The sequence below is a fragment of the Dipodomys spectabilis genome, unplaced genomic scaffold (assembly GCF_019054845.1).
Source record: "Dipodomys spectabilis isolate Male_0828 unplaced genomic scaffold, ASM1905484v1 ptg000081l, whole genome shotgun sequence".
NCBI lineage: Eukaryota > Metazoa > Chordata > Mammalia > Rodentia > Heteromyidae > Dipodomys > Dipodomys spectabilis.
Genome location: NW_024870758.1, coordinates 24,756,557 through 24,784,191, shown reverse-complemented (window position 1 = coordinate 24,784,191; position 27,635 = coordinate 24,756,557). Strand labels below are relative to the sequence as shown.

The window sequence follows — 27,635 nt, the reverse complement described above, 5'->3', positions numbered from 1 at the left end:
GCAGGGAGGGTGGGCCTGGGAGAATCTGTTTAGTGTGGTGTCAGCGTTCTGGAAGCCTTCCTTACAATTTGGCATTCAGGCTACTGACGTCATGATCAGTCATATTGTCATGACAACACCAGAATTTCCTCATTTGCCTTCTCTTCCTTTGGGGAGTATTAGTTTGCCACAGGTCTGTCGTCAGTTCACCCCATGTATTCAGTGTGTAAGATTACCCAGAGCTCTTCATTCTTAAAATGCAGAGGGTGAGGAATTTTCATAAGCCCCCAGACATCCTATTTCATCCATATGTTGGAAAGGTTGCTCTCATACATACTCCACTGAATAGAAACCTATTTTTGTAATTGTTTATGTGCTTGTTTGATCGTAACAATGCAAAAAGTGTTTCAGCATTCTTATTTACAGAAAAGGATGTTATTATTCTAGCATCCTACTCCAGATGAAATGGACAATTAACAACCAAACACTAAAGAAATTTTAGGGATTTTGTTTTCTTCTGTGTCTGAAGTGCTTTAAATCTGAACTTGTGCAATAGATACTCCCCTTCCCTCATCTCTCCACATTTAGCAATGTCTGATAATAGCCTTTCACCATTCTTCACTCATGTGATGGTTTTGTTTGTTCCACACACTGTTTACTGTGTACTATCAAAGTTGTTTTTTGTGCAGGTAGTTTTTACTCATGGAAATGAGATGGTCATTTTAGATTCAGTTTAACTTTCTTATCCATAATTTAAAGTTCGGCACTCATTTTTTCACAAATTCTGTTGATTTCTAAAGTGCTTTCTGCAAGAGATGAATATCATTAGTAATTTTCCCAGCATACCTCAACTCTTACTCCTTATGTATGATTCCAGCTCTCTGGGTAAACTGTTTTCAAAGTTTTATTCATAAGCGTCCTCTCACAATTTAAGAGGTTTACTACAATCATGGAAACTTCCTTAACTTATCTTGAAATAGTATGACAATAGCCCCTATGATATTAAGGGCCTGCCTACAGACACAAGAATGATGTCTCCTGTATGGTCTTTCCACAATGAGAAAGGCCTTTCAGCAAAACTAGCTCATAACGTATGAAAAATGAGCTTCTTTGTGTTCTGATTTCCTAAACAGTTTGACTTAACTGCTCTGTAGAATTTGATCTACAGGTATGAATTTATTGTTCTATAAACTAAACAAAAACAAATGATTTTTTTTATCTTGAAAAGAATAAGAAGTCATACGCTTATTTTTATTTAACAAACCAAGGGAAAGCTTTCAGAAAATTTTTATGCCAAAAATTTGAGTAAGCTTTCAATTTTTATTAACTATTCTGAAAGAATGCTACAATAATTAATTAGATTCAAAGATGTTTTGTGTAACTTGTTTTGAATTTCAAGAATGGTTCCTTTAGAGAGAAATGCCCTAAATAGAGATTAGGGTTTTAGTTGGCCTATAAACGTCTGTGAATTCCATAATGAAATTAATTTCAAATATGGTCTCCCATTATTTTTTTAAGGGAAAGTAGGTTGTCAGCTCCAGTTCAGGATCCTAGAAATACCTTTCACCTGAATTCCATTCTGGCTTCTAAATACCATCCCCTGCTTCTCTTCCAACTCTATTCTTCCAATAATCCTCCAAAATTGAATAAAAGAGAACAGTTACACCACAGTTAAGTGAGATCTAGGTACTAGATTGGAGCAGAATATATATCGGCATTTACCTAACAGTGAAGGTATGTCTTCTTACTCAACTGAACAGACATTTAATGTACAGATGCTCCTTGACTTAAGAAATGGTTACATTCAGTAAACCCAGTATATGGTTTTTTCTTTCTTGCGATTGTTTCTAACATATTTATATATATGATGTTTTTGTTGCTTTGTATGTCCCTCCCCCACGGTATAACTCCTGTTTTCATAGTATTTGATGTTGGTATAATTTGGGAGGGGAAGGGAAAAAAAACAAATTGTTTAAATAGGGATATAGGTGGACCTCTTGCAACAATGACATGTACAATATGCTATGTCGAAAAACGAACTTTACAACCTTGGCGGGGGGGGGGGGGGGAGAGGGGGGGGAGAGGACGACAAAGGAGGAGGCAACAATGCTTGATAAGAAATGTACTCATTATCTTGCTCATGTAATTGTAACTCCTCTGTACAAAACTTATTAAAAAAGAAAATAATATAAATATATTTAACTTATTGAATATCACAGCTCAGCTACACAGTGACTGTAAATTTGGAACTTGTAAACTTGTGACTTTGTGGCTAACTGTGAATTTCATTTCAGCTCACTGTGAGTGCCCAGACTATAGCATACTGACAGGGAGTGTGGACCTCACCCATGGCTAATAGTCATAAGAACTATCGTTACTGTTATTGGACACAGGGGATCTAAGTGCAAACCCTGACACTATTAGATTGCATTAAATCTCTGAGTCCCAGAGAAAGGAATAGGCATTCTTCTCATGTGTGTATGTGTGTGTGTGTGTGTGTGTGTGTGTGTGAGAGAGAGAGAGAGAGAGAGAGAGAGAGAGCTGTTTGGAATATGTCTAGAGTATAGCATTTATTAAGTAAATGACAACCAGCCAGTATTATTTAATAGTCCATGCAGAAAAGTAGTAGTAGGGATAAACTCATTTCTCCTGTTTTGCTCACTAGGGTAGATTTAGGAACCATCAGAATGTGGCTTCTGGCAAGACTCATGAGAATTGCCTATGTTTGTATTGTTCTATATACATTCACAATTTATGGCTATAGTTTCATTTTATTATAGTGGTTTTGTTTATATATATGTATGTGATTGTGTATGTGTCTGGGGAGCCTTTATGTCTGGAATAAGAATTGTAGATTTTTTTAAAAAGCAAAATAGTAAATAACAAAAAATATTGTTGTTACTTTAGAAAGAGTACTTTATCAACTCTATTTTGTACAAGGAAAGAAAGGAAATTTAAAGTATTTGCTGACCCTGTATCTTTTTTCTTCTTATGTTTTGCTAGTATCAAAAGGTTTTTCTGGGATCCAGAGGCTCTCAGTTGTGAATTTGTGTGTGTGTGTGTGTGTTGATTACTTACACTAACCATTGTTGTGTGGCTGTATCTTATGCATTAAATATTGCAATTTGCCACACTGAGTGATTTTTTCCTTTTGACCCACATAAACTGATTTGGAAATGATTTAGCAGTGATGGCAACTGGATATTGCTATAGAGATAGAGACATTCCATTGATAGAGACATTCCATTCTTATGACATTGGTCATGTTTTTCAAAAGTTAGCTTAGCCACCATACTTTATTTATTTAAGTATTTTCACCTAATCACTCTTTTCTTATAAGGTGTATTCAGTAATATGTGCATTAGGGTGTTTTAGAGTGGCAATCTCCTGGGCTTTTCACTGTTCCTTAGCTGCTCCTTTTTGACAAATAGCAATGATTTTAGCTTTGATGACCCCAAATCCTCACTTTCTCATGCTAGCCTTCTATGTGTATTTCTGGTTTTGTGGTTGTTGTTTTTTTCCTTCTGGTTATCTGTACAGTGCTTCTTTCTGAGTGACTCTCAAAACATTTATACAGCTGAGCATACTATACCCATGTTATATCCTTATTGATCTCTCTCTCGTGTCAAACTCCTAGAGCACAATATCATCTAGACCACTGGCCTGGCACTTACCACATAAAACCATGCCTTGTTGGTGCACAGAAGCTTGGGAACTCTATGGATTACAAGTGCTCATAAGGAATGGAAGCATTATATATAAGGCTCTCTTAGATACAGTGTTGGAAAACTCTAGGGAGTGCAGGACTAACTCTTTGAACCCCAGCAAGGTCTGAATTTTAACCCTAGTATTGCTGTATAGGTAGCTTAGTCTGTCTTGCTTAACTTTCTCCCTTTGATCTGCACATTGAACCTGATAACCCTTCTATTTCATGGAGCTGTTGTGAAAGTGAAATGAGATGTGAAAGCTTGAAAAATCCCAAGTTTCATTTTAGAATTGTTTCTATGGGACCAATGTCTTCTCATTTCAGACTCTCAGATTCCAGTTGTACAAACTCTTTTAAAGTGATAGGAGGCATCATCTCCCAGGCTTCTGCATGGACTGGTTGTTCTAGCCTGATAGTCCTTGATTGCATGTGCCTGCCTACAGAATGATCTCTGATACTGCTCACACATATTGCTTTGGTACATAGACACTTCAAAGAATCTGTACAATAATAAATGAAGGAAGACGTCCAGTGCCTCTAGTTTCTTGAGGAAGATCTTTGGCTAGACATTTTCTCCACCTTTTAAAGTTTCACCTGTTGTAAGGATACACAGCCCTCAAAGGCATACTCATTCAGTCATTCAACAAGCAGTTTTTGTTTTGTTTTGGGGTTGTTTTTTTCTTGGGTCTGGTCGTGGGGCCTGAACTCTGGGCCTGGGCGCTGTCCCTCAGCTCATCAGCTCAAGGCTAGCGTTCTACCACTTGAGCCACAGCGCCACTTCCGGCATTTCTCTTTTTGCTTATGTGGTGCTGAGGAATCGAACCCATGGCCTCAGGCATGCAAGGCAAGTGCTCTACCACTGAGCCACCTTCCCAGCCCCTCAACAAGCAGTTATTGAAGGGAACCCCAATTACCTAAATCTGATCTTTTTGTTCTTCATCCATTCCCACCATACCCTTGCTCCTGTTCTTTGACTTACTAAACACCAAATACTCACATCTACAAACCACTACTGGAAACCCTGAAAAAAACAATAATACCATTGCCATTTATTGAGTTTGCACTTTTTGGGGGGGAAGGGGGTGTATTTTACTGAAAGACAATCTGATGAAGACAGTCTAGGAGCCAGAGAGATCAACTAATTTACTCCAAACCATGTAGCTAGTTCATGGAAGGCTGAAGTGTGTAAGCCAGATTTGTTCAGCTCTGCCTCAGTTTTGTTCCTTGGATCAGAGTTGAGATTCATTTAAGCTGTGGGAACAGGGATGTGGTTTAGGTATATACAAGGTTGTGTAAGGGTGGTTGCAAGTCTGCAGAGCCAAAGCAGCTCTGGGGACCGCAGCTCCCTCAGTCATGCCATGGCCAAGAGCTCACCAGCTCCTGGCGTGGGCTCTACTCCTCTGCTGGCTGCCCGTCAGCTTCCTGTTTACTCATAGTTTCTGCTTCCTCCTAACCTTGGCTTGCTGATAGTTTTGGCTTATTGTGGCCTCTACTCTACCCCCTGGCACTCTTGCAATTTCTGCCTCTTTACTAGCTGGTTCAGCTCTTAGAATTTTCTGAATCAGATTCCCGAGGATGAGAATCAGATTGGCCTTGCTCATGTTCTTTTTTTTTTTTTGTCCTGGCCAGGTCATAGGTCACTGTGCAGTCTGTGATGGCTGCCTGTGGGTCAAATTCTCACAGCTTTACCTTCAGGCTAAGTGTCTGCGAGAGGGTGTTGTATGACAGCCAGGGCAGCAGTCTCAGTTTCCCTTCAAACAGGATGTACATCTCCAATACAGACTCCAAAATGCTTTTTAAGATGATGTCCGTGCAGTTTCTCTGCACTGTTTTATCTTCTCTATGTTAAAACGTAGTTGATTTAATGGTCAGTAAACTTTTCTAAATAAACCTCATTAGAGTCTTCCCTCTAATTGCTCTTGCAACTAAGCACTTGTGAATATGTCTAAATGATGATATGTGTTAAACACATGCTTTCATGTTTGTATTAGATTTCTTTATTGGAATCTATGGGTTTGAATGACTACATTTCATCTTATACTTTTGGAGTGTGAATAATCAGTCTTGTTTTACTTTGTAGAAATGCTTTATTTTATTGAGTATGGACCTGCAAGGCTCAGGCCTGCAATTCTTGCTAGTAGGTGGCTGAACTGAGGGTTGTGATTCACCAATTAACCAGCAAAAAGCTGGAAGTGGAGGTGGAGCTCAAACAATTGAGCACCAGCCTTGAATGAAAAGGCCAAGTGAGAGCTTGAGGACTAGCAGACCTGCTGAAGTTTGGAACTTTTGAACTGATGGACTTTTTTTTATCATACTTTTTTGTTTTTGCTTTAGTTTTTTTGGTCCTGGAACTTAAACTAAGCCTGGGAGCTGTGCCTGAGCACCTCTGGCTTAGTGCTTGTACTCTACCACTTGAGCCACAGTACCACACTTGAGTCACGGTGCCACTTCTGGCTTTTTCTGTGATTAACTGGAGATAAGTTCTCATGGACTTTCTTGCTTGTGCTGGCTTCGAACTGCCATCCTCAGATCTCAGCTTCCTGAGTAAAGATTACAAACATGAGCCACCGTTGCCCAGCTTTAATACATGTTTCAAGTCTTTTTTAATGCTATTCTGTATTATACAGTATACATCTTGCTAGTTTTTAGATATCCTTTTTAGTCATAAATATGTAGTCCTTTTAGTATTCTTAGTAATTAGAACTATTTTCATATTCTAGTTTACCTTTAGCAACACCTAACAATTAGCTATATCCTTAAGGATATTACAAGCTATCTGGCCAAATATTAGCCTTTAAGAATGGCATAACATCAAGTTATCATGGAAAAAAAGAAAAGGAGGATCCCTGCTGTTCTGTGGTCCAGAATGTGGCTTCTTAGAGACCCATCATGATGACTGAGGTTGTAGGGACTGTTTCCATGGACACTGGTCTGAACTATAGAGGTCTCGAGCATCAGGAAAAGTCACCTTTAATGTGAACATTTCTAACAAAAGACTTCCATTGTCTACCTGATCTTGATAACTGTAAAAAGGGCCCTGGTGAGAGGAGATGGCGAGCAAACAACCCAAACGATTGCGAGTGCTGCAGTAGCAGGAAACAGCCCTGGCGTAGGTACTAGCTTGCACCTGAAGACTAGTTGCACTCTGGGTTTATCTCTTTAAGGGACAGATTTTACTGTGAATTTTATCTAGCAAGTTCTTACTTGCTGGTGGTGCTTTGTGTATGACTGTGCTCATATTATGTTCCTTTGCTAGACATATGTGTATTTTGTACTTAGCGGTTTTAATAGGTGAGACTTGCTAATTCCTGTCACTTCTTGCTGTAAGAAAGTTGGGAACGTTGAGAAATACGCAAGTAACACATGGAGTCACAGACCAGACCACCAGGATGGATAGTTTTGTTTTTTACTGCATGTGATGTCCATAGAAGACCCTGTTTTCCTTGTGACAGCCAGAAATTGAATCTCTTTCATTTCTCAGACAAGTTAGGATTTTCCATTATCATAGCAGATGGACCTTTCCAGAAAGGTTAGTGTCCAGAAGGCAAAAAACAGAGCTCTGTAATATTTGCTGTGGGGTTAATTCGCTCTAATACTGGCCATGGGATGGCCCGTCCCAGTGACCTCTCCAGAGATGGCGGCTCCTCCTCCAGATCAGCTGCTGTAGAGGCCTTCCACAAGGCAAGACACAAGTTCCCGCTTGAAACATCCAGGGGAAGGTGATGGCCACAGAAGCCACCTCAGAACACTTCAGGAAACAAAGGAAATTACCTCTTCCCTTTGTCCCTCTCCTTGCCTCATCTGCATCTAATAATTAACGTGGGGAAGGATTACATATTCTCACTTTCAGGAAGGAGCGAAGACTTACCAACTGATGGCCTTACGTATATTCCATGTCCCTTTTGACACTGTCCTCTTGAAGGCAGGCTTGTCATCTCGCACGGGAAGGAGATAGAAAACTTTCCTCAGTGTATTTGGGTGAGGGGCGGGGGAGTGGAGATCTGCTTACTCTGCCAGAATTGAGCTTGTGAAGGGGGGTGGGGGGAGAGATAAGGAAGATTGGCAGTGGAGTGATAGCAGGCAAACTTGCTCTTGGAAGTAATTCTGCACGTTTTCCTGGGAGGGGGACAGGATAGAAGATCAGAGAAAAGAGGTTAAAAAAAAAAAACAAAAAAAAACACCCCAAACCCTGGTGACCAGTTTGCTTGCTCCCTAAAAGCCTGGGTGATTCCTGCCGCGATGTTCTTAAAAGGGGCTTCGGAGTGGGGTGCAAAGCTACTGCGGGCAGGGGAGCCTGTCCGGGCGACCCAGAGGAGAGGGTGGGCCACTCCAAGGAATGTGCGGCACGCGGGGAGCCAGACCCAACCATTGCACCCGAGCAGGGGCGCCGGCGGCTCTCCGGGACCCGAGGCCGGCGGGGAGAGCGGGGGGCCTGCGGGCTGGCGAGGCGGCGGGCGCCGCGCCCAGCGGGCGGGCGGGGAGGCGCGGGTGGGCCTGGGCGCGGCGCGAGGCGGTGCGCGGCGGCTTCCCCGCCCCCGGCCGGCGCGCTCTCCTCTCGGGGCGGTGGTTGAGGCCGTGGTAGGTGGGGACGCGGCGGCGTTGCTCCTCCGCTGCCGCCGGGAGAGTCGGCGGCGCCGCCAGCTCCGCGCGCGAACTCCAGTCCATGGCACGTAGGGCGGCGGCCCCCGGAGCTGCTCGAGTGTCGCCCGCCGCCGGCGCCGCCGCGTTGCACTTTTAGGGCGACCGCGGAGATCGAGGACGGAGAAAGTCAGCCTCGGAGCTGCAGCCCCCGCCGGCCGCCGCCGCGCGGCGAGAGGGAGTTCCCGGAGCGGCCCCGGGCCCGGCCGGCCCCCTCCCGCGCCCTCGCCCGCGCCCGCGCCCGCCGCTCGTCTCCCGCCGCCCGCGCCCGCCGCGATGATCTTCCCCAGCAGCAGCGGCGCCCCCGGGGCCAGCGGCAACTGCAGGACGCCCTACCGCAAGCAGGTGAGGCGGCGGCGGGGATGCCGCGCCGAGGCCGGTCGGCCCCGCGCTACAAAGGGCGGCGGCGAGCGGCGGGCTCCGCTCCCCGCGCGGGCACCGGGCGGGGCGGTGACCTTGTTTCCGAGGGAGGCGGCCCGCGGGGACGGGGACGGGGACCTTCACCGGGGAGATGCCCTGATCCCGCTCCGCCAGCCCGGGCTGGTTGGGACGGAGGGGAAAAAGGGACTGGGGCAGGGAGAGGCGCGGAGAGGTGGCCAGGGCAGGGGCGCGGCGGGCTGGGGGCTTAGCCCGGCCCTGCAACAAGTTTGGGGTTTTCCTTGAAACCTTTGTGTATAGAGGAGTTACCCGAATAAGTCGTGCGAGGGGTGCAAGCTTCAACTTGGAACCTCAAAGAACCTGTCCGAATCGGAGGAAACCCGGAAGACGAGAGTGTGTGTGTGTGTGTGTGTGTGTGTGGTGTGTGTGGTGTGTGTGGTGTGTTCGCGCGCGCCCCCGTCTAGAGAGAGAGAGAGAGAGAGAGAGAGAGAGAGAGAGAGAGAGAGAGGAAGAGAGAGAGAAACAGGAACTTCTGTCACTTTCTCAAGGTTTTCAGTTTTCAAGCACAGGGAAATCCTGTGACATCCTAGTTGCAGAGATCCTGGGGTAAGCCTGAGTCATACACACGCCTTTTTCTTATTTTAATACCAATTCATACATTAAAAAAAAAAAAAAAAACAACAGATTGAACTCCGAAAGGCACTGAAGTGTTTAAATGAGAATTCCCTGCCGGGAAAAGGAGTGGAGCTGGGTGGGAGGTTTAGTTGTGGCCTGGCTTTTTTTTTTTTTTTTTTTTTGGTCTTTGTTTTTAGAAGAAGGTTACTGAAGCCATGTTGTGAGACTCTATCCCACCGTGGGTACCCTTTTCGGCAATAGCAACAACAAAACCTAGCTTTAAAATATGTAAAAAATGTGCAGGTCTGTTGAGAAAAGGTTAACCTGATTTAGAGGTCAGTGGCAAAATGCTTGTTGAGAAAACAAAAACAGGATTGCAGATGTTTTTCCTCCATAATGAATCTCTTGTCTACATCCTTAGCCACTGAGACAAATCAATTAAGTTATTATCCCAATAATGATACCAGCGAACTGTACCCTTCTGTGCGGATCGCGGCTCTTCTTACTGTCGTGACCCCATGACAGGGATACCTGGTGGCTTTCTTATAAGACGCCCACAGATGATTGAAGATATTGACTCTTTTTCTCAAAGTCTCTTAAAAAATGTCTTAGTATTAGTAGAGCTGCAGGTATTTTAGCAGGGTGAAAAAGTCCTGCTCTCTGATTAATACTCTTGATTCTTTTACATGTTAACTTTTCCTTAAAAAGATAGGAAACACACCCTGGTTTGTCTGACCTCCATGTTGAAGTATGTGGAACTTTTCCTTGGGTTAAGAAGTCTTTTATTTTACTTAAATAATAAAATCTTACTTGGCTGACTTGAACGCTCAGATTGTCTGGCTTCCCCAATCAGGCATCTCTAAACTCACTTCACAGGGCATTTTGTAAAGTAAAGTGGGGGGGGGGGTGGCCACATCAACTTCCTGAGAGAAGTCAATTTACAAAAAGTATTCTCCCAGCTTCTCAGCCCCCACCCACCTCTCTCTACCTGAAAAGATGGCTAATTATGTTAGGGCCTTGTGTATTCATTTATTTGTTGTCAGAACTCAGCGGGGTGTTAACACTGAAAGCACACCCTGAAATGGGAAAAGGCTCTCAGGGCGAAGCATTTTGCTGTGAAGGGCTGGAGGTTTTGTGTGTGGAGGGGGGACAGCCTGCTGGCTGGAGCACGCTGATAAGATGCTCTCTTTTCACTGGGCTCTCCTTAGATTCAAAGACTAAAAGGGCTGACTGAATCAGAAAAACAAACAGACTTTCTTTTTTCTATAGGCAAAGAAAGAAATGAATGTGTAGGCATTATACAGACACAAGACCCCGGGTACCAGTGGTATTTGAGTCAAAGGTTTCTTTTGTTCGTACTTAGTCATTCACTGGAAAAGCACACTTCCAGCCCAAGGACCTGGTTACCAGGAGTGACTTTGTGATCTCATTCTGCCTTAGCCTATCCGGGAAGTCTAATTAATGCCTTTTTTGTGATGTTAAGCTTGTACCTTTCAGTTCATACTACTTTGTTCATTTTGATGAGAGAATTGACCAGATTTAGGTCCATAATGCAGTTTGGTTTTAGTCTAGAAATGAAAAATCTCAGCTGATTTCAGATAATTTGCATGAGGAAAAATCTGAATAAGGAATACTTTGAAAAAAAAATCACCTTTGCAAAAGGCCTGATGGGTGAGATTTACTCATTCTATGAGTATAAAAGTAGCAGTAACAATCAAGGAGGGCACGATGGCCTGGCCCCCTGCTATACTAAATGCTTTCTGTGGATGCCTGATTTTATCATGGTGACAGCAATTCCATAGGCAGGTACCATTGGTGTTCCATTTTACAGTGAACACTGGGACGTGAATTAAATGACTAGTGCAGAGTCTGGGCTACTGACAGTGCAAAGCCAGGGTCTGAACCTCCATGGTCATCAGGCCTTTAGAACCATCACACTCCAGCTGTCTGCTTCCATGTGTATCGTAGCAAGCACACAGCTTCTCTGTATCAAGGCTTATCACAGTTTAGTCTTTAGTCTCAGATGTCCAGGTTAAGGATTCGTACCACTCTGTGTGTGTGTGTGTGTGTGTGTGTGTGTGTGTGTGTGTGTGTGTGTGTCTGTCTGTCTGTCTGTCTGTCTGTGTCTGTGTCTGTGTCTGTGTGTGTAAATGGAAACTCTAGATTGTGAATTTGTGGTGATTGAAAGCAGGGTAATTGTCAGAAATCATGCTTTAGTGTATGATGATACAATTTTTAAACCTTTTAATGTTTTATATACATAGGAGTCAGCCAGTATCAGTCATAGCAGCAGTGGGTGGTGCTCAGATCTGTCCCACGTGGTATAGCCAGGGTATCTGGGAGCACCAATCTCCAGAGTCATCTGGGATAAACAGGATTTTCCTGCATCACAAGCCTGTGAGCACATTAGACACACACCTGCTCAGCCTTGGTGAAAGAATATACTTTGGAGTGGAGTGATAACCAACTAGTATGTAGACAAAGTTTATTGGTTCAAATCTCAGTGAATAAATATGTACATCTTGTCACTGTTGACTGTACTATATGTTAAGCAGATCTGTCTGATTATATGAAAACAGAATCCACCAAATCAAAATGAAAACTTTTGTAATGGTAAAAATACTTTATTGTGTCTTGAAAGAAAAGGAAATGCTTCATGTTTGAAAGCATTTGAATATTAAAAATGGCTGTTTCCATTGTTATGGATGTTTCTTAAATTTTTTAAGTTTCTTCTACTTTGGAACTACTTTATTGAAACAGTTTACTTGGTGATGGCATATAGTTTGATTTTACTTATTTATTTATTTATTTGCAAACTCTGGCATGTAATAGAGCCTTTTGGCAAGTAGTATGTTGTCCTAGTAGATTGCTTTGGAGATAGGAAAGTATATGTTAGGATTTCCCAATGTGGATGTATTTTTACCTACAGACGGTCCATCCTCTAATAGTTGTACTTGTAAATGTTGCTAACTTGTGATGAGTCAAGTACTTATCTCCTCAATTTAAGGAGATTTACATAGTTTGCTGCTTTCTTGAAGATTAACTGGGTGTAGCTGCACGTGAGGAATTCAGCAGTGATTCAGTGTTTGGCCTTGTTTGGAAGATGACATACAAAGCTGTTGATTAATCTTCTTCAAGCAGTTTTTGTTCACAGAAATTTGTGTTCCATAGATTGAGTTTTGTTAAAGTTTAAAGATTAAAGTGCATGGAAAACTTATTTAAATGAACACTATGAGCCAATCCCAATTTGTTAGTTTTTACACAAAGGTAAACATATTTAGGCACAGACATTGGTGGTTGGGGGGGAAAGAGACAGCAGAAAACTAAATTAGTAAATGTATAAGATCTTGTCCCCTCTTTTAGATTATGCTTTAAATGGACTGGGTTTTAGATGCCCATCCATAGGCTTTTGAAAAGCGTAGAATTCCTCATCCATGACTTCATGCTTTTCCTGCTAGGCACACCCTTTGGCATCTCACTACGTTTCCCATAGTTCACTTAGGGTTTCAAACACATTCCTAGATTGTGTGTTTGTTTCCTTCCTTTTAGAGACAACTGTCAAGAGATCTTTGTATACTGAGAATAGTTTTGGGTTGGTTTTTTTTAGCCTTTTCTTGATGGTAAGGGACAGTCTTAAGTTCTTCCAAATTTCCAAGAATCTGGTTCTGAAGTAGTCTGCCAATAAACACATATATGATGTATCCTTCTAGCCTCAGGTATATTTTAGTTCTCACAATAGCCATATAAAGTAGTGAAAGAAAGGCTTAGAAATTAAACAGCCCAGTTGGTAATCTGGGCTCAAGCACTGGGTCTGCCACTAGGAAGAAGAGACAGAAGTCAGGGAGGAAGCTTTGCAGCCCTTCCACTTGGCCTCCAGAAGACATGTGGTACACAGGGTGACCTAGATTGTAGCTCTGTAATTTATTAGTAGTTTTGTTTTATTTTGGTGGTGTTGTTTATTCCATAAAAGCCTTAACTCTAAGGTTGTGAGATAACATACTGGATGCTGAGTGAAATACAAATTTCAGATAAACAAGGATTGTTTTTTCTGTAAGCACCCCAACTATGTTGCCAAGCTGGGTATTTTTTGTTTATTAAGTCTAATAACCTTTTCTTGGGGAATCTAAATCACTTTTTATAACAAGTTATTAAAAAAAATTCCATGATAATAAATCATGCAATATTTCTACTTTTTCTCTTTAAATGTTTGTCTCTGCGTTCATTCCTGAAGGTCTTGAGCATATTCAGATTACAGGTGACTTTCTAAGCCATTTGATCTAGGCATCCTCCTATATTCACCTCAATTGAGAGATCTCAGCTTCCATCCTGGCCCAACCATTGGCATGCTTAGTTTCTACTAAGTAAAGACAATTGTACACACTTCCTAGGGTAGGTGTTGCTAATCCTTCTGAGGTATTATTATTATTAACATCCCCACAAAGCAAGCAACAGCAGGTGGTCCTAGGGGACACTGTGTAGTTCTGGGAGACCTTGTCAGTCTCTTAGGAATGGGCCCTGTTTGTGTGTTTGTGTTTGCAGCCTCTAAGAAGGGATTATGTTTAGAAGTTGGGTAGCCTCAGAAAGAGATAAGGACTAGGAGGTAGAAAGTGAATTTCCTCAGCTACATTTTAAAAAAAGAAATGGAAAAGTGATCTCCTTACTTTGTAACAGTTGCTTGTGGGTTATGCTCTTTTGCAGTTTACCTTTTTCATAGGAAAAGGAAATCCCTTTGGTCTTTTACTTCACGTAAAGATGTGAATGTGGAAGGACAAAAGAGCATTGGCCTCCTTAGCTAGGAAAGCCACTACTTTTTATATTTGCTTGATATAATTTTTAATTAGTACATTTGTGGTTATTTCCTGAATTCCTTCCTTTGTCTTATATATTTGAGTTTCAAGGATGTCATCTTTGCATTACTCAGAAAAAAAAAATATATATATATATATTTGTCTTTGGACTCCTGTAGGTGTTTGGTGTGTATTTGTTTTTAAACTTGGGTTTGTACAGAATACTATGCTTAAATTCTAGACATTTAAAAAGCTAAATTGTAAAATAGAATGGACATATATGGAAAAGGGAGAGAGGGTTTTTAAAAAAAAATTTTACTCCATTTTGGAGAAAGTAAAACAATAAAACAGAGAGACAGTATTTCAGAATACATTACTGAGTCACTAACACTGTGGCTATTTAACACTATTAAAAATAGTAACAAAAGAACTTTGTGTTATAAGATACTGCCTTAATAAGTGGAAATCATACTGACTTTATTCATTAGAACATAGGAAAATTCAAAACAATTCAGGGGAAGATTTTTATATTTGTTAGATGTTCAAACAAGAGTCTCAAGAGTACAACTTTAAAAAGAACCAGGTTGGGTGCCCAGGTACACTTGTAATCCCTACACTCAGGAAATGAAGAGGCAAGAAGATTGCAACTTCCAGACCAGCCTGAGCTATGTAGAGAGAACCTTATCTCAAAGAGCTTAAAAACCAACAACAATGAAAAGATATAGACTATAACATTAACAAGTTTCATCTGTTGTAGAGCCATGAGTGACTAGTTTCTTGATATATATATATATTTTCATTTTATTTTAACCTTCTAGTCCCTCTTAGGCATATAGTTATTTCTTGGTAATCAAGAAAAAGAAAAAAATGTAGAAAATGTACTTACTGCTAGTGTCTTAGAATTTTGGTGAAACACCAAAGAATTCTTTTTTTTTTTTTTGTTGGTTGTGGGGCCTGAACTCTGGGCCTGGGCACTGTCCCTCAGCTCTTCAGCTCAAGGCTAGCACTCACCACTTGAGCTACAGCACCATTTCTGGCTTTTTCTGCTTATGTGGTGCTGAGGAATTGAACCCAGGGCCTCCTGCATGCAAGACAAGCACTCTACAACTGAGCTACCTTTCCAGCCCCCAAAGAATTCTTATATGTTGAAAAAAATCTCAAAATGCAGCATTTAGCGGGTGCAATACAGCATACTTGTAATCTCAGCCACCAGGGAGATGAAGGTCCCAGATCACTTAAAGCCATCCTGGGCAACAAAGTGAAACCAAACAAACAAAAATGAACAAGATAAAGAAAAAGGCATGAAGACACTACTTTTTTCTAATACTTGATTTTAGAGGTATGGTTTTTCTTTTTAGGTATTGTCAACAGCTAACTCCTATGTTACCCTTTTAGAAATTACTTATTTATGCTAGATAATCTTTATATTTAACAAGTGTTTTTTATTTTTATATGTAGGCTAAAAGGACCTCTGAACTCTTAAAAAATGTTTTTAAGGCACTGATGTATCTAGATCAGTTAGAATAGGGGAAAGGCAGAGATAGATAGATAGATAGATAGATAGATAGATAGATAGATAGATAGATAGATAGATAGATAGATAGATAGATAGATAGATAGAGATAATTTCATACCTTAGGTTACTTTTCAGAAGAATAGGTTTTATAAATATCCTAAATATTGAGAGGTTATCACAGTCTCCTATTTTCATTTGGCTTCCAACCATATTTAAATCTGTAGTTCACACACACACACACTACATACACTACACACACACACACACACACACACACACACACACACACACACACACACACACAGAGAGTTCTGTATTTAATGTGACAAACCAAGACTTATGTCAGAATCCTTTGAGTATGTTTAATTTTGACTACTCACAATGATATTCATTTCAAACTTACTTAGCTTTTAGCCTTTGGAAAGAGTTGTGCAGCAAGAGGTGTGGTTTCTTTCTTAGAGACAATCTTTAATGTATAGTGGAACCATGAGAATTTCTGTGAGAAGTACAGGACCCAGGGAATTAACAATTGTTAGTGCACAACTGGGGAGAAGGAGCATTAGGGGTACCTGGGGATTTAGGTGTCCATTGCAGAGGCTGACAGGTTTTAGGACCAAAGGAAGAGGAGAGAGCTGAGCAGAGGATGGAGAAATGAGGTGAAGGGAGAGAGGATCCAGTGTTACCTTGTTAAGTTCTTCCATTATTAGTTAATGCAGCAACAATCTATGCTTGTCAGATTGTTTTGTTGCTGTCTAGGTCGAGACAAATATGTAGCCTCATTGTTTTTGCATTAACTTGCATTCTTTATCCTGGTTTTTGTTTATTCCTTCCCACCCCCCCCCACCCCCCGTCTCTTCACTCTTCATATTAGTCCCATCATTTAGCATTGCCTGCTTTTTGCCTCTCCTTTGGGCAGCAGTGTATAAGTCACCTTTTGGGAAGGTGATCAAGCCAACTATAACCTATTGAAATATTCTAGAAAATACTTTGTTTCAACTTTGTATCCTCCATTCACTGGTCAAACCTATCAGACCAATTACAAGAGACTAGATTGGTTATTTTGTTTAACTGAAACTGGGAAACATTGTGTTTAATAGTCATTAAGTATGTGGCACAGGTGGTTTTGAAACAGCCATGAATCCTTAAGAAGAAAAATGATATCCAGACGAGAAGTCAGACAGAAAGCAGTGGGTAACAGTTTTAAATCTGTGAGGAACCAAAAGAAGGCAGTAACATTGTAGATGGGAGGGGCAATCAAGCATAGGTACACAAAAGCCTGTAAATTAAGTGTCAAGTGTTACACACATCCAGTATCTCCTAGGTAGAAGTTCAGAGCTTTTATGAGCATGTCAAATGTATCTGTCTTGCAAAAAGTTTTGTGACTGCTGTGGCAGAGGGCTGGAGGATGAGGAGACGGGGTGCTGGTTGATCATGGAAGATGACATTTCAAGTGGAAAGAACATTGTAGCCCAGGGTTGAAGATGAAAGAAGATGAGCTCTATTAGGGGGTAGTGAGAAAGTCAAGGCAGCTGAATCCAGAGTGGAGCTTGAATTGTAGTGGTGCCAAGATCAAGTTTGCTAAACTGGACCATGAAGAGTATGAATTGAGGAGATACTCTCACAGCTGGAATAAAGATGTGAATTGGATGAGTAGCAGTGTGAATACGTTAAGTAGAACAGACAGAATTTGGCTCGTGACATACTGATTGGTGGAGAGAAGTATGTTGAGGAAAGAAAGTCATAGGTTTCTAGTCTTAAATGATTGGGAAAATGAAAAGTTACTGTAACCTTGTTGCTCTGAGCTCAGTGTTGAAAAGAACCAGCCTTTCTGTTAGTAGATATTCTACATTTTTAGATGTAAAAAATAGGTGAGGTTGTCAAATTCTTCTGGTATTCTGTGTCCACACATCAGGAATTCAAAGTGCCCAGCTGAGTTCAGGTTGGTTGGTTCTAAGAAAGAATTGTCCAGCCAGGGGCTGGTTGGCTCATGCCTGTAATCCTGGCTACCCTCACGAGGCTGAGATCTGAGGATTGAAGTTTGAAGCCAGCCCAGGCAGGAAAGTCCCTGAGACTCTTATCTCCAGTTAACTACCAGAAAACTGGAAGTGGCACTTCCAGTGGTAGAGTGCTGGCCTTGAGCTGAAGAGCTCAGGGACAGCACCCAGGCCCAGAGTTCAAGCCCCATGACTGACTCTCTCTCTCTCTCTCTCTCTCTCTCTCTCTCTCTCTCTCTATATATATATATATATATATATATATATATATATATATATATATATATATATAGTTCAGCCTGAAGATCAGTCATATTTCCAGTAAGAATGCTCCTTGGAGCTCACAGATGAGCTGTAAGCATTTCCTTACTGCTTCCTTGGGTTGTCTTGAAGTAAACATAGAGGCTGACTCATGAGCACAAGGGATTTTTTTGTTGGCCCTGGATTTTGACATTGTTTAGAGTGGAACACATGTGGCATATCTCTTTACCGGTAATAGACCCCATCTGTAATCATATAGTCATTTCTAACACCCGTAAAATAACAAGCTCACTGCTTAGATAAAACCTCTCCCGACTCAATAGGAATGTGGCCAATGCACAGGTGGGGTGAAGAGCTTAGAGGAATCATTCTACCACAATAGAATAGTTTCTGAGGAAAGGTGATGGCTTTGGCTGGCCATTGTAACTTAACCATATAAATCATACAAGTGTGGTTTCTTTATAATACCATTCCAGGTGGAAATTTTTAGCAGATAGTTAGAAATACAGAGTTGGAGCCTAGAGAAAGAAGCATTGGGAATAAAGAATCATTTTCCAGAAGGAGGTATCAAGAAAAGAGGTAGGACAGAGCAGGTTCTGTACTGGGAAGGAGGAGAATGAGTCTTTGGCAAAGTAAGGAACAGAATGACAGAACTCTGGGAGAGTCCAGAGGGTCAGGGAAGCCATAGCAGAGTCCTTTCAAGAAGAGGTGTTCATCTCTGTTAAATGCTGCCCAGAGGTCAAGGAAGACAAAGGCCCAGTGAAAGGCAGTTGGAAATATCTTTTCGGAGGTCTTTGTGAGCTCTTGAAACAGAAGCTTCAATGGAGTCTTATGTGAGTGCTGGGGGCAGGAAGGAGGGGGGGAGAGGAAGCACATTCCACAGGGTTTAAAGGGTGAAGAGGGTGTATGTCTTGTGGAAAGTCCAGGCCCAAAGAAAAGAGAGTCCCTCCCAATTAGAGGGTCACAGATCAGAGACAAGACTGTTGTAGCAGCTGACTGTGGTTATAAGGACTAGGAAAACAACAACAACAACAGGATAAGTGGAAGTATGATTTCTTCTCAAGACTGAGGCAGGGTAAGTCCTACAGGAAAGGAATCTCTTCTAAGCTTTTCCTCTCCATGAGACCTGAAAGAGAGAGGCTGTGCTCCAGTAAGCTAGGAGGATTAGGAAGCTGACTGGTTCTTTAAGAGGTTACATTTCAGGTAATAGGTTAGGGAAGAGGAAAGGAGGGAGGATAAATATAATATTCCTGCTTAAGGAGTGTGACAAGGTTTTCAATAGCTGTTCTTAGGAAGTTATGACCATTCAGTGGAGATGAGTAAAAAGATGACTGAGCTGTAGTGAGGGCTCAGAAGTCTGAGCTAACAAGGTATTCTTTATTCAGCAATAAAGTGGGGTGGTGATAGGGGATCTGGGTACTGGATTTATATGGAGTTTGACATGGGTAAGGTGAGGATGGCATACACTGATGTCACTGTTATAAAGGCTGAGAAACCAAAGAGAGATGAAGTATTTTCAGAATAAAGATGAGCATGGAGATTCTTATAAGATACAAAAGACCCTGGGAGAGAGAGAAAAAGAAGAAGGATAAGGAAGAAAGAAGGTGGTAGTAGTAGTAGTCATTGTCAAGTCAGGTTTAGAATCTTAAAGGTAGATTCTAATATCCTTGACCTTCTAGTCCCTAGTGCTATTGAAAAAAAAAAAAAACAGAAATTCCCATCTCTATAAGATGAGATAAATCACATCTAAAGTTATATACATTTCATAATGCCTGTGGACATAGGTGGTTATCATTATTATGATAAAGCTCTTATATCAGTTATGCTTTCCTATTACTATTGTAATATTTGTATAAATCAAATCGTATTTCAAAGAGATCACAAACTGAAATCTGTTGTTGTTTAAAATCTAAACTACAAGCCATTAAAGTATAAAAATACCAAAATATCCTAAGTTACTTCAGTGTATTTCATTGTTTTCTTAAGTTCATTTCATCATGGAACCACTGACTATACTCTTGGAACAATAATTTTATGCCTCTGAGCACATTTCTTAGGCTTTCTAAGTCTTAATGCTCTTAGTGGCAAATCTAAAGATAATAGTGGTTTAATGTTATTGAGTGATTAGTTGAAGTTATAAATGCAACAGAACTTGACACACTACCTGGCATTTCTTTAGCTTTTTCCCTCCTTCCTTAAGATGTCTCTTCACTCTCAAAAGAGAGGCATGGAACTTTAATTATTGTTGATATGGCAGCTTTAATTGTTGAAGAATATAGTCATCTTTCTATTCATTAATAGACTATACTGTGGGATTAGAAGGATATAAAAAAATCCCCTCAGTTTTCACTGGAAAAATATAAATGATTCTTATATGACTTCCCAACTTAAGGGTTAGATGAGTGAATGTAAGATTACAAGCTCTGTGATGTATGAAGAATAGAGGTGTTGAAGGTTTCTGAAATGGATGTACTAAAGTGGTAGGTGAATATTTTTCTGCTTTTGACATCTAATTTTAAATTGATGAAATTTTTCTATTTAAAGCTCTTTTTTCCCCAAATTTTGTTTGCTTAAACAATAGAACTCAATTTTGGTTCTATTGAATATTGAAAATGTTCCAGGAATTAAAATACCCAGTTACAAAGCAACTTGGGGAACATCACATACTATATAATAGTGCTTAGAGGACTAATGATATTGAAGGCCACAGCAAAAGGTGTTTACCCAACTTTTATTTTATTGTTTTCCTAGAATGATGTAATCATGGAACCCCTTTGCCCTAAAATATTATTATGTATGTTCTTGGAACCATCTGGGAAAGCACATACTTAAAGGAACCTTTCACATCTAGAGTTGGTACGGGTAGTGATGATCTGGACTGGCATCTTTAATTTACCCAGAAGACATCCAGGGATTTGTGCAGTTCTTCTGACTCAGCACTCACATGCTCTCCTGTCTTCAACATCTTTGCCTTTCCAAATGTGCCACATCCCTACACCAATGCTATTCTAATGAACTCAGCTTTTAAAGCAATGATTAAGCTGGGCACCAGTGGCTCATACCTGTAATCCTAGCTACTCAGGAGGCTGAGATCTGAGGATTGAGGTTCAAAGCCATCCTGGGCAGGAAAGTCTTTAAGACTATTATCTCCAATTAACCATCAGAAAACCAGAAGTGGCTTGAACTGAAGAGCTGAGAGACAGTACCCAGGACCAGAGTTCAAACCCAAGACTGACCACAACAAAAACAAAACAAAACAAAACAAAAATCCAATCATTAATGGGGCTTCAGAATTGTTTCCATGGGTGCTGAGAGGCCTTGGGGGAAGGTATATTGGGGTTATCTTCAGATGAAACACTAGTATCAGTCAGCTTTTAATTCTTTTTTGCTATTAATTCCTCCTGTCTTAAGATCAATTTCCCCACCTATTTTATTGCTTCTTTAAGCATGAACCAAGTCAAAATAACTATGACATGAGAAATCAATCTAGTTTAAAATGCCAGTGATCTGGAAAATCCACACATTCCAGTTATTAATGAATACTCTTGCCCTCTAACTTGCCTTTCTCTCTTTCATGTAATTGGTTGTGGGCAGACAAATTTGCATAATTTTAGCCCTTTCCTGCATGACTTATTACAACATGCAGAGTTTACTCTGTGGTTTCTAGGTGTAAGTTCCTGTGTAGAAGAGAACACATTTAAGACTTTACGACCCTCCTATACTGAAAGCCCATATGAAACATATACTGTGTTGTGTGTTCTTGAAAAAATGTGAATGGCCACTTCAGTACTCTTCCTAATCTTTGGTATATTTCAGACACTAATCATTCATTCACTTGGAATATTTCTTTTCTTTTCTTTTTCTTTTTTTTTGTTCTATATTAGGTTCTTAGTTGTCCTGTCTAAAGAAAAGTAGTGTATACATATATACATGGGTGTGATAGAGCATGACTATAATTCCAGCACTTAGGAGGTAGATACCATGACTCAGGGATTACAAAACACCGTTGCCTTTGTCTTTTTGAGGGGACACAATTCAATTCACAACGACCAGGTACCAGATCTCACTAGTATAAGGCAAAACTCATCAGCCAAGCATCTTGATAGGCCTGAAATAAAACCACAATACTTAAGACATAATTGTGGTCACATTAGCTTCTATTTAAAAAAAGGTATTTAACAGGTAGCCCTGTTGTACATAATATGTAAGGTATTTGTTTTTAACTTGAAGAATAGAAGACATGTCTTTACAGAAGTAGTTTAAACATGTAAATGGTTCCACTTACAGTCAGCCTTCACGGACCTCCAAATTGTCCTGCTCTGTCTTTGCTCCATACCTACCATGCTAGCCAAATATTCATTCCCTGATTCTCCATTCATCTCCAACCCTTTGTCATCACCAGTGGCCACAGAATTCTTATCTTCCCACTTTCACGATCATGGCTCCTTTGTCTTCAAGTTGACATGCAAGCTGAACTTTTCCGAGGAAGATGATCTTTGTAGACTCTCTTTTTTTTAGTCCTTATACTTGTGGAAAAGTGGAATTCTGATTTTCTTATTTTGGTATGTGAGGGTGGTAAGGCTGCACTGGAAAGCAGTCATACCCTTTGTATTGCTAGCACCTGTGAGGAATCAGTTGAGCTCAGTAGGGATGAAGTGAGTACCTGTAGTTATACCTAAAATAGCTTACCTAAAGCTGTTCTTTACAAGGAGATTCTTCCCACTTGTAAGTTTATTGTGAAGGCTGTGTTGAAAATTGTAGTTGAGTTAAATTCCTGAGTCTGATGCAAGAATCACAAGATGTACCTATGTTCCATTAAGGATATCTCACTTTTGTTATTCTCAACCCTCTAAAATAATCTTTTTTTTTCATCTTTTATTTTTTGGAGAATATGAAGAACATGCCTCAGGGGGAATTTATTTTTTTAAAAAATAGCTTAATTAGTCATTTCTCTTTACAAATGGATTCTTCCTTATATGTAATTGTTTGCTTAACTACTCAGAGTTCTTTTACCTTTTGGTTGAGTGTCTCTCCTTACCAACTAGATTGCTGAATATCTTTGAGTATGGCAGTCTCTACTTCTCTATAGCATACTGTTTGCTTATTTTATTCTTATTTGGGTGGAGGGCATACTTTTTGCTGTTTTTGAAACTTCTTTCAAAATTCTGTTCCTTAGTATATTTAAAACCTGGATTTGCTCAGATGGAACTGTACCAAAGCATATCCAGTGCCTGGCATGAGGCATAGACAAGCTTTTTGGTCCTTATTCTAGCAAGTATTTCAGACACTGGCATAGCCAAGTGTCATGGAGTTCACTTCAAGGTGCTCCACACCTTCTGCCCAAAATGAGGTCATTGGGTTTTCCCAAGTGGCCACTTTCTGAAATTTGTGGCCACAGACAGTCACATTGAGATAATTTGGGAAATGAGTATATTTGCAGTTGGCTCAGAGTAGAAACAAAAATATCTTTGAGCTATGCAGGAGGGTGCTAAGAAAGGCCTCTCCCAGGGGAAGACTCCCAGTGGGGTTCTATTTGTTTTTACCCAGTGTAGCTAAGCTGAGTTGTTAACCTAGAGTTGGACATTGAACTCTCTACATGTCAACTAATGGGGAGCTGTCAGGCCTCTGACATTGGAGGGATGTTTGGCTCAAAGTGACAGATCAGGAAAGGAGAAACTGCTTGGATCAGCTGGTGCAAAAGAGGGTCTGGAGGGTGCGGCCAGAGAGCATGTGGTTTTCCAAGCTAGAGACATCTTTTCCTGAAGGCGGTGAAGAAGGAGTCGTGTCATCTGGCTGGGTGAAGACAAGACTATGTGCAAGGGAGGGAGGGACAAGGTGGTGGTTGCTTTGCTTGAGTATCAAACACAGAACCAGTGTGTCCGAGGAAGACTCAGATCCACTCTAGAAACAGTGGAAAGCCCTTTCTAGTAGAAGAGATAAGGGGCTTTCCTGGATGTCAGTGACAGGCTCTCTTGGTTCTATGTTGCTGTTTCCTGAAGTGTGATCTCAGGGCCAGGGCTATCTGCATCAGAATCTCTTGAGGGTCTCATAAAAATGAAAATTACTGGGTCCTGCTACATCATGGGAATACTTGAAGGTCTTTAGAAGCTCAGAAATCTGAGGTGAAATACCCCCGAGGGATGGTTCTACATTGTTTCAGTGTCAAAAAATGGACTGAGTAATCTTGAAAATTCATCAGTGATATGGGGAGGAAATATAAGTGTGTGCCCAATAGACAATGACAGCTTCATGAATAATTGAGTCAAAAGTGGATCCAAAGAAAAACTGGAATACTTCTCTTAAAGCTGATGTCAGAAAAGTTAACAGCACACATTTCTTGGAACCATGGTTGGCCAGAGTCCTGGTGTAGCTGGACTGATGCATTCAAGCAGTTCTAAGTTTCTGCTGGAAAGTCTCAAGGGTTTAGTCTGTGCTGTGGCCAGCTTTTTCCTTCTGTTCTCCTACCTGCTTCCCTTCCCTTTTCCTCCCTCCCTGCCTTCCCCTCTCCTTTCCTCCCCTTCTTTCTCCTTTTTTCCTTTTTTTCATGTCAGACATTTGCCCCATAATTTTTTTTAGTAAGTTTTTGGTATACATGCATGTGTTGCAGAGTAAGAGTTTCTATGTGTTTTATAGAAAAGAGAGGGCAAGGAGGAGAGATTTCTCAATATGTAGAGCCCAAATACAGTGATTAATGGTAGTGAGTTGCCATTTGCCTTCTCTCATTGGTCCCTTTTCTTAGCCTCTCTGCTGTACATATAGAACAGACAAGATGGCCACCAATAGCCAAAACAAGAGAGGTTTCAGAGCTCATGCTGTTGCAAAGAGCCCCCACACAGCCAACATAGGAATCTGACCTTGGCGTGCAATTCCGGCCCCTGCCTCCACATGCTCATCCTCCATCCACCGGACTTGCCAGGAAAATTAGTTCCTGCTCATTCTAGAAAAAAAAAATTAGTGATTAAAAGCTCTCCTAAAATGTGGAGATTTTACCCAGTTCTTATTTATCCATCCTAAGGGATAGACTTTTTTTAAAGCATTAAGATAAAAAGAATCCTTGTTATAATGTAATCTCAGTCACCTCAGGCCTTTCTCCATTATCACAGCCACTCCAGCTCCATTTACTACAGCTAATAACAGTATTTTGAATTTTTAACTCCTCTGCAGGCAACCACATATCACAAAGGTCTGTTGGATAGCTAGTAGGGAGAAGAGCCAGGACAATCACGGTCTTAAGATCGGATAAACAGTGAAAATCTGGCGATCAAATCCATTGAAAACATCAACTTGTCCACCATGTATGAAATATGCTTGTCAGTTCCTAGATGACACCTAGCTAGGAGAAGGAATAAGGATTTACACAGAATAGTCATTAGGAGAAGGAATAAGGATTTACACAGAATAGTCATTAGGTTTCAGAAGAATACTAGCATGCCAAAAGATGAGCCCAAGTAAACAGAAAGGAGTTGAATAGGAATAAACAATCATAAAATCTTGCATTTTGTTAAAAAAAATGGAGGGAAATTTAATATAACGTAATAAATGGCTTCAAGAATTTATGTCTCTGCTGTTCTGGGCACTAGATGTCTGTGAGTAGATGTTGTTGAATTCTGTCTTTTGAGTTTGCAGACTGTCAACTGCAGAATCATCACATAATGGACAGATAGAGCTCCAGAGAGTAGGGAGGGCCAATGTCTAATGGTACTAATCCTGTACCTAAGCGTTCCAACTTCATGACCAAATCACCTCCTAAAAGTCCCACTGCCTAATATTCTGTTGGAATTTCCACAGATGAATCTAAGTGAACACATTTAATCAGTAACAATTGGTTTGACCATCAATGAGTATTAACCAACATATTGAATTGGCTGTTTAGTGTTCCCTACATTAACATAGCTAGAATAATACACAAATGGAGTCATATGACTGTGAAGAAAAGCTCTTGTTCAAAATTTTTTCTCTAACTTGAGGTTTTTGAAGTCATGCTTATTTTTTTTTCCCTCAGAGAAACATCATATTTGACAATTTGAGAAAATAGTGATTCGATCCCTTTAATTAGCTCAGAAAACTAGGGGTCTGCTTTCCGATTAATTTTATTAGTTTATACTAATTGTACAAAGTGAGAAGTTTCATTACATTATCTCTGTACATACAGATAATGTACAAAGATTCTATTTACCCTCTTTATTACTGTGTGCATTCAATTATGTATGTATTTATTTATTTGTGGTGGTATTGAGGTTTGAACTCAAGGCTTTGCAACTTGCTAGGTAGACACTCTACCTCTTGAACCCTGCTCCCAGAACTTTAAGTGTGTGTGTGGGGGGGGGGGGGGGGTGGGGGGGGGTGGGTAATGGGGCCTGAACTCTGGGCCTGGGCATTGTCCCTCAGCTCTTCAGGTCATGGGGCCTGAACTCTGGGCCTGGGCATTGTCCCTTAGCTCTTCAGCTCAAGGCTAGTGTAGTGCTCTACTACTTGAGCCATAGCACCACTTCTGGCTTTTTCTGCTTATGTGGTGCTAAGGACTCAAACCTAGGGCCTCATGCATGCAGGCAAGCACTCTACCACTGAGCCACTTTCCCAGCCCCTTACATATGTTTTTAATGCAGTTCAGCATTTCCTTTTCCTATGTGTATTCATTTTAATAGACTTTTAGAATTGATAGTGCCAGCTTAAGTTATGAGTCCCTTGTGAGCAAAGATTTGTCATACTTTCTATTAGTTAGAGGAAGAATATCTTTCTTGCTTATAATCACAGTGAAAGTTGTAGATTGGTGGCCTGTTTTGCACTCTCTTCATGTTCTGTGCTCCGGAATAGCTCTGAAGGTACTTACTATATGGCTGAATCCCTTCTAGGTACGCATCTTTACTTTGCTGGTGACAGCAGCCATATTCTAGGTATGTGGGAGTTTCAGAGAGGGGCTTTAACATCAAAATATATGTATTTAGAACTACAGATGGCAAAACAAACCCAATTTTAAAAAGTACAAGAACTAGGGCCATTTTGACAGGTTTAAGCCCTTCCTGCCTTTCCTGATGAATTACTTTACCATCCCCACCCTAGCTTTACCTGACTTTAATATAATCTTAAATTTATTTAACCTATAGGGCCCCTTTTCTTTTCTCTCTTAATTTTCTCCATTATTTTCTTCTATGTGTTCATGGAAAGGGCTCCAAAATGGGAGGAGGGGTTGAGAAACTGCTTTCTGTACAAGTCAGTTTGAGATGCTGCTGGGCTCTTGGGTACCACATTCTGTAAGACGTTGGGAAAGGTGGACTCCAGTGTACATTTCGCACACTGAGCTCTTTTGACAAGCTTGGCAACTTCCTGAGAGGTCTGCAGTTGTTGTATAGTCTCTACATCAACTCTCTTAGCAAGAATAGAATAGGTAGCATGCCCTTACACATGAAGAGGTGACACTGGGAGGTGTTAAATAGGTAGCCCAAGGTCAAACAGAGAGTGAGTGAGTGGCCATGGTGGCATCTGAACTTGGGGTTGATTTCAGAATCCATTCTTTCAGGCCTAATTTATCCTCTACTGCTATCTTAAAAGCCATTCAATCCTGCCAGGACCTCACTAGTGGCTCATGCTATAATCCTAGCTACCTAGAAGGCTGAGACTGGGAGGATCTAGACTTAGGGCAGCACACACCAGAGATCCTTCTCAACCTATAGCACTGTAGCATTTGCCTCTCATACTATCAGCATGGAGGCTGAGTTCAAACCTCATTACAGAAAAAGAATCATTCAAGCCAAAGAAGGCAT

The 27,635-nt window shown here is 40.9% G+C and overlaps 1 protein-coding gene across 6 annotated transcripts in view; it reads left to right on the top strand.

Moving 5' to 3' along the window:
• Rbms1 (RNA binding motif single stranded interacting protein 1) overlaps positions 1-27,635 on the top strand; it is a 227,866-nt gene that overhangs the window by 80,407 nt on the left and 119,824 nt on the right. Inside the window, exon 1 of one of the 6 annotated variants that reach the window (XM_042683410.1) lies at positions 8,232-8,668. The exons of 4 other annotated variants lie outside the window; for them this stretch is intronic. In XM_042683410.1, coding sequence (XP_042539344.1) covers positions 8,600-8,668 — 69 coding nt within the window. In that variant the 5' untranslated portion in view covers positions 8,232-8,599. Of the gene's footprint in view, positions 1-8,231; positions 8,669-27,635 lie in introns of those variants that run through there. One more of the 6 variants, XM_042683412.1, reaches the window with a different exon arrangement.